Raw genomic sequence first — 21566 nt, forward strand, 5'->3', positions numbered from 1 at the left:
CATTTAGCACAGACCTAGAGACCTATAGTCCACCTTAATGAGTCTCATTTACTCTACTGGGTAGAGTTGCTAGAAGTTTTAACCAAGTAAAAGTAACTCTACTTCAACATATTTTTTGCTCAAGTCAAAGTAAAAAGTACCCAACCAAGAAATTACTCAAGTAAGATTAAAAAAAAAAAGAAAGTATTTGGTTGGAAGGCTACTCAAGAACTGAGTAAATATTTATAATGTCTGATTTGATATGTAAAAAATATGTAATTGGTCAGGCAAAATATTAAATTGTGTACATATTCTGATATTTTAATAAAAAAATACAATACAAATTATAAAGTAACAAATTCAGGCAGAAGAAACACTTTTCTAAACAATGTTTTTTAACATAAAACATATGAAACCAGGCCGTTAATGTATATACAGAAAGTTAGGACAGTGCAATAGCAATATCTACTGTTTACCGTATGGTTACTTGACCTCCATAGTGAATGGCTCGATGAGATCAGTAGATAGAAAATACTATTAAAACAATGAAGCCTGAGCACAAACAAGAGGTCTCACCTTAATATAAACTATATACAGGTCTCTCTGGTGCATTTTCGTTACTTGCAGTGAATAGTAGCCAGAAACTTTACTCAAGAGTAGCGATACTTCATAATATTTACTCAAGTAAAAGTGAGAAGTACAGTGCATTGAAACTACTCTTAGAAGTACATCTTGTTCAAAAAGTACATGTAACCGAGTAAATGTAACTAGTTATTACCCACTTCTGCATTTACCGTAAGTAAAAACAAACATTATGACAGAATTCAGAAGGCCACCTTTAATAAATACACTGCAAAAAAGGATCTAAAAGTAAGCAAAATGTTCTTGAATGTGTTTTATTTTCCTTGATTTCAGCAGCTAAATAAGACTATTTGCCAATATAATAAGATTTTTGCACTTAAAATAGAAATACCTCATATCCATCAGCTAATTTCAAGTGCAGGATATGTGATTATCTTATTGTAAGGGTAAAAATAATTATTCCACTGGCAAATAGTCTTATTTAGCTGCTCAAATAAAGGGAATTAAAAGTAATTTCAAGAAAATTTAATTTACTTTTAGTTCCTTTTTTGTGGTGTAAGCAGGATGAAGTGTGATCAGTCTTGGATCAAACCATGTTTTTGTCGTAGGGTGTGCGTAGGGCAAAAACATCCTGGAATTGCTCTTGATTTATTGTAAATATATATTTGGGTGTGTTTACAAGGGAGGCATTGCAGGCAGACAAATTGCAGCTCTCTGTGCAGAGACAAGCATATAGAAAGATGATTTGCAACCAAAACATACAGATGAAGCAAGATATTTACATGCAATGTACAAAAAGACATGTAACTTTTTCCCCTGCACTGTCTGACATTAAATCCAGCTTGAACAGGGGTCTGGCACCTGCAGCTCTGGAGAACCAAAGACAGGATCCAAGATGACCAAGACAGATCAGCTGCTGTAGCTCAAACTTGTTCTGATTTTTAAAAAAAGAAAAGAAGAGAAAGCTGTTTGTAGTGTTAAACCACTTAGAGTTTGCATGGGAGCGTCAGAACCAGGTAATGGAAGAAAGTTGTCAGGCCCAGTGGAACATGTTTAGTTTTCCATCATGGAGACATACATGTTTCCACGACGGTTTGAGGAACAATAATAAGTTTTGAGTTTGGACTTGGCCTTGATCATCATCCTTCTCCTTTCCTGGATTTATAGGTTCCAGATACAGCAGATGTTCATAAGGAGCCTGATCAGAAATGATTCAGCAGGGAGAAATCTGCTGAATATTAAGGTGGTCATAATGTTATGTCTGATTTGTGCATGAAACATGTAAATGCAACAGTGAACATGTTATTTGTGTCCATGTGTGTCGGTGGCATCAGGAATAAAATCATGATGACTTTGACCTTTTCTTTTTCTCTCTGTGATCTAAACTGTGTTCTGCTGCCCCCTGCAGGCGACAGGAAGTCAGTGCACAATGGACGTGTTCAGAATCCTGCAGAATAAAATCAAGTCTGAAATATTTACTAAACAACCAAAAACGCGGCCCAAACGTCTGAATGGATGAATCGTAAACAAAATACAGTTTGAATATAGCTTTCATTATCTCCTGTGCATGGCCTGAGGAGAAAATCATTGAAAGTGTTTATTTTTCTTGTCACTTAACTAACTGAACTAAGAAATTACTTACTTTTTTTTATTTTAAAGAAATCACACTTTGCTGCAATGGCAGATGGGCCAAAAGGCAACAAAGAAAGAGAAAACCCTGAAGATGGAAGATCTGATTAGGAGCTAAATTAATCCAGATGTTCCATAACGGAAGGTTCCTTAGACTGGAACTAAAAGCATTTCTGTTGAACGGAGGAAAGACAAGCGGAGAAGAAAAATTTTAGTAAACAGAACGAAGACATAAAAAATTTTAAAATTTAAAACCCTCCAGATTTTATTCTCAAACAACGTCAAGCTTTTAATAATGTCAGAGTGTTACAATTATAACATATCAGCATTTTTAACCTGGAATTGGTTAAAAATGCTCTGGAATATTAAATGACAATAAAAACGAATAATAATATTATAATAAAAATAATATTAGGAACAATTATCATTATTATTATCATTGGCAACACAATAATAATAATTTAGCTTACTAAATGTTGAATTAGCAATTTATATATTTAGCTTGCTAATTAAGTATTTAGTTTGGTGCTGTTTAATGAATGGTGAAATTGGTGAAAATATGACTTGAAAAAATTAACTCCCTTTTTTTTATTTATTATGTTTTATTATTATTCATTTGTATCTTATGATAGGCTAAATAACCCAAAATAATCCTGATAATTTTTGACTCAGTAGCTTTACATATGGTGCCCCCCATACTCATTGGGTACTTCCTGCTTCCTATCTTTGCGTTATATAAACTTTCATCAATACAGTATCAATGCCAACCAACAGCTGCGTGCTGTCTTATTGTGAAGGGTCGCACCGGAAGCTGTGCTCCCACCTGTTCCACTCCCTGCATCCGAGAACATCCTGATGGGAATGACCGAGTCTGTGTCGCGGATCACGTCCGAACTCCTCCGATCACCTCTGATCCTCTCTCTCACCTGAGCAGGTATTGTCAGGTGACAGCGCAACCGTGCGCGCGCACAGACTCACTGGCGCGTGTCTGCCCGCGCTGATGTCGGTGTACCAGATGATGATGATGACGATGGGGATGAAGGTGAAACGACGTGTCCCGGCGGTGAAGGAGTCTCATTAGTGTGAGCATCGTTTCCTCGTTATTCGGCGATTATTTCTACGATATTCCAGGATTTTTTTTTATCCAGGATCTAACAGGTAAATCTGGGAAAAACAGGAGATGCTCAGATCCCAGTAGAGACAGCCGCACAGACATATTCTGCCTGCAGAAAGCGTCTCTCTCTCTCTGTGACCTTATTTATTGTTCCGGCATCAGGCCAGGCAGGCTTCCCTGTTCTGGATGGAGATCATGCTAAATTTTCCGTTTTAAATAATCATTTAAAGAAAGGTTTAATATATATATTGTTGGTTGAATCTGTTGCTGATCAGTTGTAAATGATGACTAAATTGTTAAACCTTTACAATCTGGTGTAATTTCTAATCTTGTTGGTGTCACACAAATAATTCAATAGTTCAAACCTGATTCTGTATAATAAAATAATTGCAGGGGACCCATTAATAGAAACGTTTTCACACAAGCTTGTTTTTAATAATAATAATAATAATAATAATAATAATAATAATAATAATAATAATTATTATTATTATTATTATTATTATTATTATTATTATTATTATTATTACTATTATTATTATTATTCTACAAGATCATTGCATATTTGGGTGTTTTTGTTTATTTTAAATGGGACAAATCACTTGAGTGATATTTACAGGGATGTGTAAATCATCTCTGAGTAAAACTAATGAAACTATTTGCTTGCCTTTTTGTTTTATATCAAATAAAGTTTTTTTAATAATATTATTATTATTATTATTGTCTGGGTTTAGCATTAGGTGTGCAAAGGTAAGGTGGGGAAGCTTTCCTGGTTGGTTCTGCTGTTAATGAGGAAAATGTTCATTACTGTCAGCCTGATTTACAGCCTGTAGTAAAAGCTAAGAGCAATAAATAAAAACACACAGTCCACACGTGTCACATGGCATCTCTGACAGTAATAAAGTTCATGCTCAGTTCTAGTGAGGTCATGGAGTTTGATTTTGGATGGTATTACTCATGAAACACGCATGTAATCTTTCTTTTTTAACAAAAAGTGACCTCCTGCAGGTTGGGTCCACATTAATTCCCTGCTTCTGAAAGGGAAAAAGATTTATTTCTTATGCAATTAAACAGTTTTATTTTTTAGTAGCACAGTTAATTGATGCACATGTGGAGATCCTGGAGTTTAATTCAATTTAATCATTTAATTATTTAGGTGCAGGAAGAGCCTACATTAGAAGGTTAGAAGGTCTTTTGTCCTATCAGATGAACGAAGTATAGCAAGTTTCTGTTGGATCTGCTCTGTGTTCTCCAGGTTCTCATCTTTGAGTGTCTCAGTGATCGCCGCACCATGTTGGCCAGGAAGGGCCTCCTGCCAGACGGGTTTCTGCTGACCCGGCTGGCCGAGGACCAGAACCAGCCCAACCGCAGCCGCTCCAGGTCCCAGAGAGCTCGCTTCATCACCAAAACTGGATCCTGCAATGTGGTTCACAAGAACATCATGGAGCAGGTAGACGAGCGCACGCAGAGTCTCGCTTTGTTTCTATTTTGAGCTGCGACAGATGTGGCACCTGTGGTGTGGATAAGTTCCACTGCAAAAGGTTTAAATATATAAAAAAAGATTCTGATCTGGTGTCTTGTTCTTTTTTCTAAGTTGAGGTTTGAAATGTAGAACGGCAGAGGCTTCAGAACACAGCCTTGTGGAACTCCACATGACTGAAATGTTCAGACACGAGATTTCCTTTCACGGTTCTGTCAAACCACCGACCCGACTTTATGGATCACCTTTGTCATCTATATTGAATCTGTTGGGATCTCAGCCTGTAACTCAGCATTTACATGAGGAACGAACAGAACCGATTCCCGGTTCTGTTCGTTCAGCTTCATCAGTGTGGTGCTGAGGCGGGAAGGTGACAGGACGGTGAACGCGTCTTTACGTTTAGATTCCTCCCAGATGTCAAAGCGCACAGTTTGAACATCCTCTGAGACACAGACGCACCACAGAGACGTAAAAAAAAGACAGAGAGGCATAAACTGTGATTATAAAGACACAGAGAACATCAGTCTAACTCAGGGGTCAGCAACCTTTACAACCCGCAGAGCCATTTTTGCCATCGGTCCAGCTAAACAAATTTTGTTTAGAGCCACAAAAGTTACACATCTCTTTGAAACAAGAGCTTTTTTTTTATAGTGTAACTTGTTTAATTTTTTTTTAATTAAAGGTCAACAGTTTTTTTTATTTAACCGACAGTATTTTTATGTTTAGGTTTAAAACATTTTCCTTCATTTTTATACCAAATGGCATCAAAATTATGAAAAAGCTAGTCGTTTGCAACATATTGACAAAAAGATACTTCATTTATGTATAGTAAAATATTCTATACACCATTAGTTTCTTTCTGGACATGTTATGCATATATTGCAAAAATAATGCATCCTTAAGCTAGCAATTTTAAATTACCTTTACATTTAGAAACATTGACCAATTTTGTCACCCTGCATTTTTGGTCTAAGTTTTAAAGAGCCAAAGCTGAAGGTGTAAAGAGCCGCAAGGGCTCTGGAGCCACAGGTTGCAGACCCCTGGTCTAACTGAATCAAACGACAGCTGATAAAATCCAGACAGATTAAAGCACATTTGACATGTGAGTCTTCTCCTCTCTGAAGATCATAACAGCCTCCATTCTGCCTCGGATTTCTCTCTTTAACTGTTTTATTGCTGGCTTGTCATGTTGTTGCTGCGTTTTTACCCCTCTGTGAATAATTGATGACTCTCACATATCCAAACTATTTATTTATGCTCTCAGAATAAATTAAGGACACTCAGAGGACAGCTTGGGATATTTTATCTTTCAGTAGGCTATTAATAAACTTCACTGCTCTGGTTGTTTGTAATTTTGAAATAAATCCGATTTGCAGTTGTTGTTTTATTGTCTGCTACTTCTTCGTCTCAGTAAATCACTTTGAAAAAACTCATCAAATCCATTTGGAGCTGTGACAAATGTGGTACCTGTGATGTGGATAAGTTCAACTGGAAAAGATTCAAATATATATATATATATATAGATAGATAGATTCTGATCTGGTGTCTTGTTCTGTTTTATAAGTTGAGGTTTGAAACGTAGAACGGCAGAGACTTCAGAACACAGCCTTGTGGAACTCCACAAGGGCGATAACTAAAATGTGCAGATACGAGATTTCTGTCAAAGCCATAAACCCGACTTTATGGGTCACTTTTGACATCTGTATTGTACCTCAGCCTATAACTCAACATTTACATAAGGAACACATATTTAGTGTGTGTGCAGTTCTGCTGAAGGATAACCATGAAGCTCCTCGTCTCCACTGTCTGCTGGTTCTTCCCGTCTCCTTCCAGCGGTGATAATCCTCGTCCAGGAGGAAATGATGAAGGAGAGACCTCAGTAGGATCAGTCGGATGACGGTTTCTCATTGTTTCTCTCACAGGGCCGCTTCCTGCTGGACGTCTTCACCACCATGGTGGACCTGAAGTGGCAGCACTCCCTCCTCATCTTCACCTCGGCCTTCCTCTGCTCCTGGATGCTCTTCGCTATGATCTGGTGGCTCCTGGCCTTCGCTCACGGAGACCTGGAGCCCCGTGACCCAGACAGCGACCCGGGTCCGGTCCCCTGCGTCACCGCCATCCACTCCTTCACCTCAGCCTTCCTCTTCTCCATTGAAGTCCAGGCGAGTCTGGCTGCTGTTTCTCGCGCCGGGTGGCGGACTGTTGATCATTTGGCTAACGCTCTCGTCCCGACTCCAGGTGACCATCGGTTTCGGCGGCAGGATGGTGACAGAGGAGTGTCCCGTGGCCATCATCATGCTGATAATCCAGAACATCTTGGGGCTGATCATCAACGCCGTGATGCTCGGCTGCGTCTTCATGAAGACGGCGCAGGCCAACCGCAGAGCGGAGACGCTCATCTTCTCCAGGAACGCCGTCATCGCCACTCGCAACGGCCGGCCCACCTTCATGCTCAGAGTGGGAGACCTGAGGAAGAGCATGATCATCTCGGCCACCGTGCAGCTGCAGGTGAGCTGTCACTTCCCTCGCAGCCGCCGCCGCAGAGGTGCCGCATCTGACGCTAACAGGGGCGGTTCTAGACCAAATTTACCAGGGGGGCCAAGGTGGGGCCAGTGTTTTTTCACAGGGGCACAGAACAAAAAAATGAAACAATAAAATGGCAATATTTAACTGTGTAATAATATTAAGCGAGCCACTTGTGGTTTTGGAACTGCAGGTTTCGGACCCCCTGATCTAGCAGCTGAAAACTTGCCCCCAGCTCAATACGGCTAAAGCTAAACGTGAAACATCTTAATTTTTAAATCCTTCTAAGAGTAAAACTGTATAAGTAAAAAATAAAATTGGTCAAAGTAACCAATCAGTTACGGTTTCTTTGAAGTGTGTTTAATGGTACACTGCAAAAACAGATCTAAAAACAAGTAAAATATTCTTAAAGTTAGTCTATTCGTCCTTGATTTGAGCCAGTAGATAAGATTATCTGCCAATGGAATGAGTACTTTGACCCCTAAAATAAGATAATTAGACATCCTGCACTTGAAATAAGATGACGGAGAGGAATTGTTCTTATTTTAAGTAGAAAAATCTCATTCCATTGGCAAATCATCTTATTTTCCTGCTCAAATCAAGGACAAATAGACTCATTTTAAGAAGATTTTACAAATTTTTAGTTCTGTTTTTGCAGTGTATGTCTTTAGTACAGGGGCCATAACAGGTTCTAGAACCGCCCCTGGACGCTAATGAGAGCCGATGTTTGCCTGCAGGTGATCAGACGCACGGTGACGTCCGAGGGCGAGGTTATCCCGGTGTGCCAGCTGGACATCCAGGTAGAGAACCCTCTGAGGAGCAACGGCATCTTCCTGGTTTCTCCTCTGATCATCAGCCACACCATCGAGCAAAGGAGTCCTCTGTACGACCTGTCCGCCCAGTCTCTGGCCACCGAGGACCTGGAGATCATCGTCATCCTGGAAGGTCAGGCCCTGCCCTCACCTGAGCCCACTAATCCCCGGGGGGCCTAGCACAGAACCTACACGGTTCTGGACTAATGAATTTAGAACAATGTGTGAAGCTGGAGATATTCCTCCCATTGTGTTGCTGTTGTCTGTCGTCACGGTTCGGACCGGTTCTGACTTTCCGTCTCTGCAGGTGTGGTGGAGACGACGGGCATCACCATGCAGGCTCGCACCTCCTACACCCCCGAGGAGATCTTGTGGGGGAGACGCTTCGTCTCCATCATCACCGAGGAGGACGGCCGCTACTGCGTCGACTACTCCAAGTTCGGAAACACGGTCCCGGTCCGGATGTCGTCGCTCAGCGCCAAAGAGCTGGACCTGAGCCGGGGAGTCCGGGAGGGGCCGTCTGATTCCCAGCTGCAGGGATGGGGGCTGGTGCGAGCCGGCAGGGGGGGCTTCCGGAGAGGGGGGCGTACCTGCGAAGGCTCCGCCCCCCAGCCATGGTACAACCAATCAGAGACGCAGGAGAAGGACGCAGAGCAGAAGGGGCAGAAGAAGAAGGTGCAGCTGGAGGTGATTGGACGGCAGATGGAGGGGGAGGGACTCGGAGACGTGAGTGACTGAACGAACGGATCCGATTCCCGGTTCTGTTCGTTCATCTTCATCAGTGTGGTGCTGAGGCGGGAAGGTGACGGGACGATGAACGCGTCTTTACGTTTAGATTCCTCCCAGATGTCAGAGAGCACAGTTTGAACATCCTCTGAGACACAGACGCACCACAGAGACGTAAAAAAAAGACAGAGAGTCATAAACCGTGAATATAAAGACACAGAGATCATCAGTCTAACTGAATCAAACAACAGCTGATAAAATCCAGACAGATTAAAGCACATTTGACATGTGAGTCTTCTCCTCTCTGAAGATCATAACAGCCTCCATCCTGCCTCGGATTTCTCTCTTTAACTGTTTTATTGCTGGCTTGTCATGTTGTTGCTCAGTTTTTTTTTCCCTTCTGTAAATAATTGATGACTCTCACATATCCAGACTATTTATTTATGCTCTCAGAGTAAATTAAGGACACTCAGAGGACAGCTTGGGATATTTTATCTCTCAGTAGGTTAAAAATAAACTTCACTGCTCTGGTTGTTTGTAATTTTGAAATAAATCAGATTTGCAGTTTTTTTTTTTTGTCTGCTACTTCTTCGTCTCAGTAATTCACTTTGAGAAAGCTCAGCAAATCCATCTAATGCAGTCATAATAAACACACTCGTCTGATTCCAGGGTTTTACGTCTCAGGACGAAACAACAACTATTTGGACTTTAACATGTGACTATAACAACACAAAGCAGCTTGAACTCCTAATTTATCCTAATTTATAAAACAAAGATGAAGCCCTGATGGAAAATCTGTGTGAAAAGCTAGTTTTTGATGTTGAATTTAAGACGGACAGTATTGAGAAAGGTGCTGCAGATACACCTTACAACAAAAAAATCAATCCAAAACTACCACCACTAGTAAAATATCCAGGGTTTTATCAACGTATATTTAACTCTGAAACACTGCCTTTTGTATCCCAGCTGCTGGTTTTTGCTCCTTCTTTCCTTTTAATCAGGAAGTTAATCACTTGTAATGGCCATCGAGCAACACCAAGAGGAGAATGAACCCTCTTCATTTCTAATTCATACCCAGGGCAACCATTAAAACTCCATCATAATAGGTTCACTATTCTTTCAAAATTTAAGAGCATGTGTTTGTGGTTTAGAAGAATTACTTATTATCAGTCACAAATGCAGTGGCATCTCTGACATGATAAGTTGGGTGGGGCACAAAAACTTAACACCTATTAGCTGCAACTGTTTTTTTTTTTTTTGTGATGCATACAACCTGACTGATTACTTTTAAAAGAAACAGATAAATTAGCATAAACCACCACACTAGAAATGGCATTCTATATAAGCTAAATGTAATTTAATTTTTATACATAAAATTACAAACACACTGCAAAAAGAGAACTAAAAATAAGTACAATTTTCTTGAAATGAATGTATTTGCCCCTGATTTGAGCAGGTAAATTAGATTATTTGCCAATAGAAAGAGTATTTCTACCCCTAAAATAAGATAATTAGATATACTGCACTTGAAATAAGATGATGGAGATGAATTTTTCCTATTTTAAGTGCAAAAATCTTATTCCATTGGCAAATAATCTCATTTACCTGCTCAAATCAAGGGCAAATACATTAATTTCAAGAAAATTGTACTGATTTTTAGTTCTATTTTTGCAGTGCAAAGGCTCACAGAAAAGATTTGCATCAATGCTAAAATGAGCTAGCAGGGCCAATTAACTCTAGATTGTCGTGTTGCTTTCCGGCAGAACTTAAACACAATGTGTGCATTTGAAGTATTTTGATTGGACGATCAAAATACTTGGGGCCACATGATTTGTGCCCCACAGCTGTCTACTGAGAGCGTGCCATTTCAGATGTTCGTTAATTAAACAAACGTCGGCAACAACATCAAGGTGCCTGAAGAGGATTTAGATATATAGACACAAATGTTTATAACAGAGGTTTATTGGTAAGGGAATCTGTCTTTTTTTACAATATTACTCTATAAAAAACAATCTGTCCAACAAAACTCGGCTCTCAGGCTCAAAAAGCTCCTAAATCCCCTCTAAACTAGGCGTTTCTTCTCAAATTGGATGCCTCATCCACATATATTCCCTCCTCCTGTTTGCACTCACCTCCTTGCAGTCATTCAATTAAATTTATTCAATTAAAGCCAGGAAATGTGATATCATCTGGGGTGAACTTTGTTCTAAAACAAGCGCACTGTGATGACAGCAGTGATGCCACAGTCACACGTTTGAATCTGAATCTGAGAGCAATGAGGACAGACCTGAGTGAACGGGTTTAATCTGCAGATGTCAAGGTTTAAGCTCAAGGAGAAGGAGACAAACATTTATACAAGAGGCATTCAGTCTTTCCATTCAGTTTATATAGAGCCAATTCCCAAGACACATCATTTCAATCTATCAGTCATACAGAAAAACTGGTTAAGAGGTTTTCTAAGGAAACCCAGCAGATTGCATAGAGTCATTGATGCCGAGCATGCATGAAGTGACGGTGGAGAGGAAAACTAACCTTAAACAGGAAGAACCCTGCAGCAGAACCAGAACCGGGCTCAGTGTGAGCAGCGATGTGGACGAGCGACTGGAGGTTAGAGGAGACAGAGCAGAGACACAAGACGAACAAAGAAGAACTGATCCAGGAATCCTTTCAAAGGACTCAAAGATTCAAAGATTCTTTATTTGTCACCGCGTGTTGCCGAAGTGAAATTTCCTTTTGGCCACTCCGGTTCACATTACCCACAATGAAGGCAAATAGATAAACAAACAGGCAATGAACAAGGGTTACGGTGTTGTTGTTTATGTTTTTTTGTAGCGTTGAGGAGGGTCAAAGATAAAGATAATCAGGTAATAAGATGCCTTTAGTGCAATGATGATTTGAGGCTTCATTTACAGCAATGTGCATTTAGATATTCTGAGATGACAGTGTGCAGTAGGCAATAACATTAAGGTGGTTGTAGCGTATGACAGGCTGGTAACAGTGAGGTGATTTTAAAGTGTTGGGCTGCAGTCTCCTATCAGGGGGCGATTGCCCTCACAGCTCTGCAGAAAAAGATGCTTCTAAGTTTATTTGTTTTGGCTTTGAGGCTTCTGAAGCGTTTACCTGATGGGAGAGGGGCAAACAGCGCATTGCCTGGGTGGGTGGGATCAGCGGAGCTGCGTCTGGCCCTTATTTGGACTCGTTCTGCGTGAATTGAGTCTAGATCCTGCAGAAAAGTTAAAGGGTAATGGCGGTGGTTGCTTCATCCAGGAGAGAAACTCAACTGATAGGCAGATAAGCTCTGCTCCAGTTTTCAGGTCTGAGGAAACCTGCTTTTGAATTTCTAAAACAGGGGTGTCAAACATACGGCCCGTGGGCCGGATCCGGCCCGCCAAACAATTTAGTCCGGCCCGGTGGCTAAATGCATTATCATTATAAAAAAAAAAATAATACATTTTTTTTTCTCTTTTCCCAGTGTCCTGTCTGACAATGTGGCAATAAGAATTGTTGTCTTAATGCCAAAAAAAACTTATCAGATTTGACTTTCACAAGTAGAGCAGTACTGCTTTTAGCCATAGTGCTCCGCTTGATTTATGAATGTGAATAGTTTTATTATGATTCATGCAGGGAATATCTCAAATGATATGGACACTACAATGGGAAAGTAGGAGAGGAAAGGAAAAACAATAAGAAAAAAAAAGTGAAAGAAAGAGGAGATAAAAGGAAGAGAATGATAAAACAATTATTGAAAAAAAACATGTACTTCGTTTAATTGAAAATATGCAGTTCCTATATTGTCCACGAGGGGCGCTGTGTTTTAATTAGCAGATTAAGCTTCAGGTGTGGAAAAATTTAAATCATTTCTTAATTTTTATCTGTTTGATGTATTTTGTCATGTAGGACAGTGTTTTTAAGTTCCAAAATATGTGAATAAATGTTTTTCAACATTGTATAATCACTGTGATCAGTTCTTATGCATAATGCACAAGTAAATGTTTAACTGAGTAAAAGTTTTGTTGAAATTTCGCATACTTTTCTTAAAAACGCTGAGGTTATTCATAATATAATGTGTAAAAGTGAAATTAATTTAATATAAAAATCAACAACAAGTCCACATTTATTAGTTCTATTTAATCTTGCAATGAGTTTACTCGTGTGGCCCTCTTGAGATCAGATTAAGCTGAATGCGGCCCCTAAACCAAAATGAGTTTGACACCCTTGTTCTAAAAGGACGTTTTAAATCAGAGGATGTCTGTCCAGCAGGGGGCGCTACTGCCTCTTCTTGTGTTCAGGATTTATGAAGCAGGGCTCTGTTGAAATGTTGTAAAGAGTTCATATCTTCCTTGAACTAGATATTTTTGGGCATTTTTATTTGGTATAAACCCAGACTAGCTGGTCTTGGTGCCTGAAGCTGAAAGTGGAGCTAAGACCGACACAGACTTCTGCCATCTTAAATAACTAGTCATAAAAAATGACATAGAGGTTTATGATGCACATGTTTGTGTTTGTGCATTGTTTTTAAATTAGCATCTTGACCAGTAATAATTTCTAAGTCATTCAACTGGAACCGTAACGTAGTATGAACCAGGTCATACTAGGGTTCTGATCAGGAGAACCCCTGGTTGAGCTCATCTGATCTAAGCTTTTAGCATGTTAAGATCCAAGGATGCAAACAGATCATTTTCCCAAGATCCAGACAAGAAGCAGATCCAGAGTTTAAAAGCCAGAACAACATTTTATTTTCCGTTAAACTGAAAGAATTCAAATTTTTTTAATGAATAAAATCAGATTTACAGAAGAGACCTGAGTAGCTGCAGGAGTTGGAAAACAACCGGCGAGCCAAAGATTAGTTCTCGTTAAAATACAGAACAGCGGTTGAAGGGTTCAGGACCAGAACCACCAAATGCTCAACAGGGACCACAGCAGAACCAGAACCGGGGTCACCGCGGGGGCAGTGGAGCCCGAGTTGCACAGGTTACTGTTGCAGCACCTGTACGTGAACCTGGAGATGGACGGGAACATCTGGGTGAGTCGGGACACGTCACACTCTGTGTACCGGATACACTGCCGGATCGTCTTCCCGCCTGCAAACACAGAACACACAACGCTGACTGGAGAACCTGCACAGAGTCGGGCTGAACATGTTCTCAAGAGGATCCTGAAAGGAGAAGAGGACTAAAACATGGTGTTTCTGAGATCTGGTTCTCTTTAAGAATGGAGATGGAAAGTAAAATAAAGTCATAAAACATTTGTGAGAACATGCAGAAGGAGATATTTAAATTAGTGGTCATAGTGAAGAACATAATCAGATCCAAAAAGCTATCTGAGGCCATCGGATAAACTATTGTATAAGCGTTTGAGTCTGGTCTGGTATGGAATTTTAAAAGGTTCAGATCAGCCATATACCACTGTATGGAAATAGGGTGCAACCAGAGATCATTCAAAACAACAGCCAGCATGCCCAGGTCTGGGGGTCTAAAGTTAGTTTGCCCTCAAAGCAGATCTAAAGATACTAAAGGAAGTCTCCAAAACTCTAAAAGGTCTTCATGAGACCTTCAGCAGCCTCTTGCAACTATTGATATGGGGGTGCATGTCAGTACAATCAGAAAGAGACACAGTATCAACCATCAAGGGAGACGTGCCAACATGTACTCTAAGAAAAATATAAAGGCCTGACCAAAGTTTGCCACAGAAAATGAAGACTAAGACAAAGGCTTCTGGAATAATGTGGATAGATTTAGAAGAAATGAGACTAAAACTCATTATTTGAGCAACAAAACAGAGGAAATGTTTGGCATAAACTAAATACAGCCTTGAAGGGAAAAAAGAATACATTTCATAGCATGGAGGTGGAGGTGTCATGGTTTGGGGAGGCTTTGCTGCAACAAGGCCTGGTTAGCTCAAAAGCATTGAATTGAGTTCGACTGTGTTTCAGAGGGAAAAATACAAAATAAAATTCAAAAAACAGGAGAATGACCCAAAACATCCCAGTAAATCCACCGAGGACTGGCTGAGAGCGAAGGAAAGACACTCCTCAAATATCTCACAGCTGAAGATGAGGAGAGAGCTGAAGAGAGTGAAAATAGTTGTTAGGGGGTTCGGGTGTCCAAACCTTTTCCCTCAGCTAGAAAACACATTATGGTTGATATCTTTTAATGACAAAAACAAATACTCCAACTCATGGGTGTCAAACTCATTTCTACATTGGGCCACTTTGGCATCATGAAGTCATTAAAAGGGCCGGTTGCACCTGTATAAATGATACTTTTGATTTCATAATTTCATTTCAGTTCACATAGAAGTATAAAAAAATTTCACAGTAACATAAAAGTAACACCCATAGACCCACTTTATACAGTTTACCTGCAAAAGAAAATTGACATTGTGGTGAGTTACACTTTAAACTCTCATCATTCTGCATCACTTCTTCTCTTTTTGGACATTTTTGGGTTGTTTTAATGTGTTGTGGGAAAACTGACATCTAGTGGCAGGATGCTGTTACTACACAGTTAAAAAATCAACATTCGCTACAGGAGGCACAGTTTTAGCCACTTTATACAATTAGAAAAAATATATGCTTCTACTATTATGATATTATGAAATGCCTTTTTCTGGCTCTTGAGGGCCGGATAAATTGCGTTGACGGGCCGGATTTGGCCCGCGGTCCTTGAGTTTCACACTTGTGTTCTAAGTGAAATCAAATAATTTTCTTTTTCAGAGAAAAAACAAAGCAAAACAAAACATCGATATTTGAAAATTTCTTAATAGAAGACTAAATGTTTAATGGCTTGCCCTAATTTATTTACAAGACATTTTACATTCTGTAAAAAACAGAGGACAGAGGTGGATTTGCTGCAGGAAAATAATCCACAGACTTTACATCCTATTTACATGCCCCAGCAAAGAGGGCATAAATATACAGTATTTTTTACATTTCAAAGCTACTGAAGTGATTAGTTTAATTGGACAAAGAGGATCAGCAGCTTCTCCTACAGGACCCTACAGCATCCAGTATTTCTAGGGAAGGGGGCCTCGCCTCAACCAGGACGATTCCTCACTTAAACTGTTTTACTGTTTTTAATGTTCTTTTTTGTTTCTACATTCTATCCTTACTTGCTTTTATTCCTATATTTTAATCATGTAAAGCACTTTGCCTTGTCTCTGTACTGAATTGTGCTATATAAATAAATTTGCCTTTGCCTTGCCTCACAATCTGACGTGAGAGATGGTTAAAAGGTATGGTTTTAATCATCATTAAAGTATCTTTAATGATGATTAAAAAGACTAAAACAAAGTATATAGAATAACGTCAACATTTCAAATAAAATAATCTGCACGCTTTAACAACGAGGCAGCAAATGAATCAGAAAGTGCAGCTTTTCCCTTAGTTTCACCGATTCTTTTACGTATTTAAAACAAATCTTCTCTTCCTGAGGGGCTCAGATGCTTCCATGACAACAAGCAGCTGCTGTGTCGTTGTTTCTTTTAGCTGAACCGACCTTGATCGCTCAGAGAGATGCACGAGTCTTCGAACGTGCACTCCTGGACGTTCTCGCAGCGCCCTGTGTAATCTGCACACCTGTAGCAGCGAAGCCCCGAACCTGAAGAAGAGGAGGAGAAATATTCAGAAGGAGGTTCAGCTCAGAAACACACACACACACACACACACACACACACACGCCATTTAGCCATTTAGAGAGACCAATTAACATAACAGTCATAATTTTGGGCTGTTGGAGAAGGTCAGGAAAACCCACACATCCCGCACAGAGGAGAACCTGCTGAGTCTATGCAGCTGCACCGCCTTGCAGCGCAGCTCCCAGGTTCCATTTCTGAATCAAACACCAGCAGAAGGCTAAATATACAGCTGACTCTGCAGTTATCAGAGCCGTTGAACCTTAACAATCTGTTGCAGCAGCTGATTGACAGGAAAGATGACTTCGACAAGAGCGCTGGAACAGTGGGGCCGCCTCTAAAACTCCTAAAGCATCATGGATAGTGGAGAAAGGTGGCCGTGTTCCCAGTTATCATGTCCAGGAAGAGATCAAAGCATCAAGATAGAACATGCAAAACAATCTGCCTGAAAGCAGAAACGAATGAAGGGCAGACGTGCAGAAATAGGAGTCCGTTTTTTGGAATAAACTGTTAAAAAAAATCAGCAGAAGGGAAAAAAAGCTAAACTAGAACCAATCAATATCAGCTGGACTGTAGGAAACGGGGTTACTGTGAGCCAAAGTACCGCCGTAATGGACTGTGGAGGATTCTGGGATGATCGCAGCAGACGATGCTGGAGCGTTAGTTTGAAGACATGAAAGGATGAGTGTGCGAAGAAAATCAGCAGATTTCCACAGTCTGTTATAATCTGGGGCGTGTCAGGTAAAGCAACGGGACAGATGGCTGGTCAGAACCTCTGCAGGACGTCAAACCCAAGCAGGTTTTCATAGAAGGTACACCTGGTCTGGTGTTCTGTTAGCTGTGACATCATCAGGGGAGGCAGATCATCCTCTATTACCATCTACCATAGAAAGTACTCCTGGGTCAATGTGAGCTTCTGAGCTTTCTGTGTCTCTGCTCTGTCTTCTCTAAGCCCCAGTGGGTCGAGGCAGATGAGCGTTCACACTGAGCCTGGTTCTGGTTCTGCTGGAGGTTCTCCTCCCTGTTAAAGGGGAGTTTTCCTCTCCACTGTCGCTTCATGCATGCTCAGTATGAGGGATTGCTGCAAAGCCATCAACAATGCAGACGACTGTCCACTGTGGCTCTACGCTCTTTCAGGAGGAGTGAATGCTGCTTGGAGAGACTTGATGCAACCTGCTGGGTTTCCTTGGAGAGGAAACTTTCTGACCAACCTGGAGGATTTGATTGAATTTGACTTTAGAAAGAGCCTTGAGATGACATGTATCATGATTTGGCGCTATATATTATATAATATATATTATATAATTAAATTGAATGGAATTTTTCAAGTTTATGGAGTAAAGTGGAGGAAACCGGAGCATGACTATAGGCTCCATCCTGCAGAGCTACTGAACAAGAACGCTGGAACCTGATGGATGAAGATTGTTTTTCATGAGTCAAGCCTTTAATAGTTTAGGCTCTTAAAAACCCCAGTGAAGGTACAGCAGAGTACTGACCCGGAGCTTTCTGCTTCATAATTTCTTTCTTACCTCTGCTGGGTCTGAGCCGTTAGTTAATTTAAAAAAAAAACATTGTGTCATTTGTTTGACAGTTTTTTTCTAAGCCTGGATGTTCAGTTTAGCATCACGCCTGGTATCATTGTGCAGCAGTTTGTACTGAAACCTCAGATAAAAGCTCTGATAAGCTCACATCTGCCGTTTGTTTTTAATAACATCCACCATCAGAGCCTCTCCCAGGTCCACAAGAAGTCCCTTCATGAAGCGCAGGCGGTCAACGCTAGACAAAGGCCTCAAAGTCTTTGGCATCTGATTCTCGTTTTAAAAAAAAAAAACTGTCCAAGAAGACCCGAGGGTTTGGTTAGGATTGTGGAATAAAATCAACTTGGATAGTGATGATGTTGTTAAGACTGTTAAAAGCTATAAAAAAAAAAGAAAATATTAACCCTTGAAAACCAGAACGATGTGAGCCCTCCCTCTAGTTTTGAACGTCTGAGCAGCTGAAATAAACCATTAGAGAAGTTCAGTCTGAGAGGAATAAAAGCATGAAGCTGTTTCTGCGTTGCTTCCAAACAGAAACAATTAATGAAATTTTAAAAAACGCTGCTGCCCGCCTCCTCACTAAGACTAAGAAAGTTCGGCCCGGTTCTGAAGTCCTTCCACTAAGATTAAGAACGTAGAGAACATGGACCCGGTTCTGAAGTCCTTACACTGGCTCCCTGTATCTCAGAGAATAGACTTTAAAATCCTTCTGTTAGTCTATAAATCCCTGAATTAGCACCTGAATACATCACAGACTTGTTATCAGGGCATCAACCCTCCAGACCACTCAGGTCTTCTGGCTCCAGCCTGCTCTGCAGAACCAGAACCAGAACCAGACATGGAGAAGCAGCATTTAGTTCTGTTAGAATTATTTTTTACCATTCTCTACATGTTTTATTTTTATTTACCACGTTCATTGCATTATCACGTATTTACTCATTACTATTAAAAAGGTTTCAAGGTTTGGGTTTATTCAGATATTAAAGTGTTTATCAGATGACTAATCTTTCTCTTCTATGTTACAGAGCAAGGCTTGCACAAGAGACAAGCCTCAAGAAAAATGTTGTTTTTGCAATACTATCTCTGATTGGGATGAATTGCACCCAGTAATCTGTTGTTACTCCCTTTTCCGAGAACTGAATTCTCAATTGTTAAAGGGAGTTCTGCATAACTGAACTGCTAGTTTATGATGTAAAAGGTCAAATTGCAGTTTATCTCCCCCTTCCTTAAGCCCTGCAATGTGTTCTGTAACTAAGAGCCTCCCTTTGAAAATAAACAGTGAGGCACAGCAGGGTGTGATTCAGTAAGATAGTTGTAACTGAGCATATTTCTGCTTTTCTCCTAGCAAGTAAAATAAACTAACAACATCTGTTGTCTTTTTTCCCCTGTGTTGTTCAATAAATGTTCTAGGTATTTAAATCTGACAAGTTCCTATGCTCCACTTATCTGGAACAAACTTCCAGAAAACTGTAAAGTGCTGAAAGCATGAGTTCCTTTAAATCAAGATTAAAACTCTCTTTTTGTTTCAGATTGCCTTTGACTGTTCTAGTTAAAATGTTTTGGTTTAAGTTTGTCATCCAACTGTTTTTAAAATCATTAATATTTGCTTTTTGTTTCAATTTTCCTACTTTTGATTCCAACTGTTTTTTTTTTTAATTTGCTTTTATTCTGGTTTTGTATTCATATATTTTAATTATGTAAATTATGTCAAGTACAAGGACAAGGCAAAAAATTGCCTTGTGCTTGTACTGAAATGTGCTAAACAAATAAACTTGCCTTGCCTTAAAAATGTTTCTCATACAAATGCAATTCAATTTTGTTTATATAGCGCCAATTCATGAAACATGTCATCTCATGGCACTTTACAAAGTTAAATTCAATCATATTATACCGATTGGTCAAAAATTTCCCGTATAAGGGAACCAGTTGATTGCATCAAAGTCCCGACAAGTAGCATTCACTCCTGGAGAAATTATACAAATTATAGTTGAAGTTCCAGATTTAAAATCAACGTTTAAGTCTGAGGTCTGAATCCTAATTTTTATTGTGAATATTAGATTATTCCCAGAGTTCAAAGCTAAACTTTAAGTTTTCCCCTGACTGGCTTTCAGGACTGATCATTTCTGTGAGCGACTGCTTGATAAAACAACAGCTGCATAATTTAAACTACAGAAGAGATGTTTAAATCACCGGGATTTGTAAAATGTATTTCCCAGTTACAGCGTTCATGGAGTTGTTCTGCTCATGCTTTAAGATCAGAAACATCTGCGGATCTCTGGCAAATGATATAAATCATGACATTAAGCCAGTTGATCTAAAACTGAAAGAAGATTATTTTAACTGATGTGAATATTTTTCCCTGTTAGGATGATTTTCTCTCTGCTTTCCTCGGTGACAGCAGGTAAATATTAGCTCACAGGCAGATTTCCCTCAAATCCCAACAAATTAAAGTTAAGTCAGGTTCTGCTGGGTCCAGTTCCACTCACCCACATGCAGCATCCCGGCACAAAGCAGCAGAAAAAGCCCGAGGCAGCGCTTCATGTCGTGTCCCAGCGGAGGAGCAGCTGAAGTGAAGCAGTCGGCAGCAGGGCGTCCAGCTCGGTGTCGGTCTGTTCTGCTTAGACCCGCAGAGAACGTCTGAAAGCAGCTCTTTGTCCACCGGGCCACAAAGACCCGTAGTGTTCAGAAACCTCCTCCTCGTCCCTAACAATCACTCCTCCCTCTGGTTCTGTTTATCTTTATTGGGCTGTTCATCAGCACCGACTCTGCTCTGCATTAACGTTCCACCCTGGTGCTGGTTCTGCTTCTGCTCAAATGTTCATAACGTTCCCTGATAGAACGTTTAGTGCTCTGACCCCCCGCTGTGCTTTGTAAGAAAATCTATAAATACTCAGCCCAAGAAACCGAGAAAACCATAAGAACATCCTGGAGTAGGTCCATGAGAACATACCTGATGGCATTCAGGACAACGTCTTTCATAACAGTTTAGAGAACGTCCAAGAAAATGTCTCCCATAAGGGCCCTGAAAACGTCTCTGAGGACGTCCCAGGAAGAATCTACCTGTTACAATCCATGAGAACCGTCAGGTTCACTGCAAAAAGATAAGGAAAAACAAGTAAAATTGCCTTGAAGTGAGTGTATTTGCCTTTGATTTGAGCAGGTAAATAAGATTATTTGCCAATGGAATGAGTATTTTTACCCCTAAAATAAGATTATTAGATATACTGCACTTGAAATGAGATGATGGAGATTAGTTGTTCCAGTTCTAAGTGCAAAAATCTTATTCCATTGGCAAATAGTCTTATTTACCTGCTCAAATCAAGGACAAATACTTTCATTTCAAGAAAAATTTTCTTATTTTTAGTTCTATTTATGCAGTGTTTGTTGAGGACGCACCAAAACGTAGATCAGAACTCAGCAGTCGCATGTTGAAGATAATTTATTAAAGGTAACAGGAACCAGGAACACGGCATGGATACACCAGAACAGGGGAGCATTGATGGATGGATAAATATATCCATCCATCCATCCATTTTCTAACACGTCTATTC

At 40.1% G+C, this 21566-nt stretch overlaps 2 protein-coding genes across 4 annotated transcripts; one reads left to right on the top strand and one right to left on the bottom strand.

Annotated features, from left to right (window-relative positions):
* The first annotated feature begins 2985 nt into the window (after nucleotides 1–2985).
* Nucleotides 2986–9414, top strand: kcnj11l (potassium inwardly rectifying channel subfamily J member 11, like). Of its 3 annotated transcripts, none has more exons than XM_036125482.1 (6): nucleotides 2986–3124; nucleotides 4560–4754; nucleotides 6707–6946; nucleotides 7023–7292; nucleotides 8045–8252; nucleotides 8427–9414. In XM_036125482.1, exons 2-6 carry the CDS (start codon nucleotides 4596–4598, stop codon nucleotides 8855–8857), a joined length of 1308 nt encoding a protein of 435 aa, XP_035981375.1. In that variant the 5' UTR covers nucleotides 2986–3124; nucleotides 4560–4595; the 3' UTR covers nucleotides 8858–9414. The 3 variants fall into 3 exon arrangements, with proteins under 3 accessions (XP_035981375.1, XP_035981361.1, XP_035981370.1); XM_036125468.1 differs by lacking the exon at nucleotides 2986–3124 and adding an exon at nucleotides 3132–3348; XM_036125477.1 differs by lacking the exon at nucleotides 2986–3124 and adding an exon at nucleotides 3132–3272.
* Nucleotides 9415–13557: 4143 nt separating this feature from the next.
* Nucleotides 13558–20715, bottom strand: cd59 (CD59 molecule (CD59 blood group)). The gene is made up of 3 exons (XM_012867496.3): nucleotides 20502–20715; nucleotides 16342–16443; nucleotides 13558–13926 (listed from the first exon to the last, which is right to left on the bottom strand). Exons 1-3 carry the CDS (start codon nucleotides 20554–20556, stop codon nucleotides 13727–13729), a joined length of 357 nt encoding a protein of 118 aa, XP_012722950.1. The 5' UTR covers nucleotides 20557–20715; the 3' UTR covers nucleotides 13558–13726.
* Nucleotides 20716–21566: the final 851 nt, after the last annotated feature.

Source organism: Fundulus heteroclitus, chromosome 2, assembly GCF_011125445.2.
Source record: "Fundulus heteroclitus isolate FHET01 chromosome 2, MU-UCD_Fhet_4.1, whole genome shotgun sequence".
In the NCBI taxonomy this organism is placed as follows: domain Eukaryota; kingdom Metazoa; phylum Chordata; class Actinopteri; order Cyprinodontiformes; family Fundulidae; genus Fundulus; species Fundulus heteroclitus.

Coding starts and splice junctions, on each gene's coding strand:
- kcnj11l (XM_036125482.1), top strand. CDS start 4,596: ATGTTGGCCAGGAAGGGCCTCCTGCCAGACGGGTTTCTGCTGACCCGG. Junction 4,755..6,706: donor ACAAGAACATCATGGAGCAG/GTAGACGAGCGC, acceptor TTTCTCTCACAG/GGCCGCTTCCTGCTGGACGT. Junction 8,253..8,426: donor GATCATCGTCATCCTGGAAG/GTCAGGCCCTGC, acceptor CCGTCTCTGCAG/GTGTGGTGGAGACGACGGGC.
- cd59 (XM_012867496.3), bottom strand. CDS start 20,556: ATGAAGCGCTGCCTCGGGCTTTTTCTGCTGCTTTGTGCCGGGATGCTG. Junction 16,444..20,501: donor TGCCGGGATGCTGCATGTGG/GTGAGTGGAACT, acceptor CCTCTTCTTCAG/GTTCGGGGCTTCGCTGCTAC. Junction 13,927..16,341: donor CATCTCTCTGAGCGATCAAG/GTCGGTTCAGCT, acceptor CTGTGTTTGCAG/GCGGGAAGACGATCCGGCAG.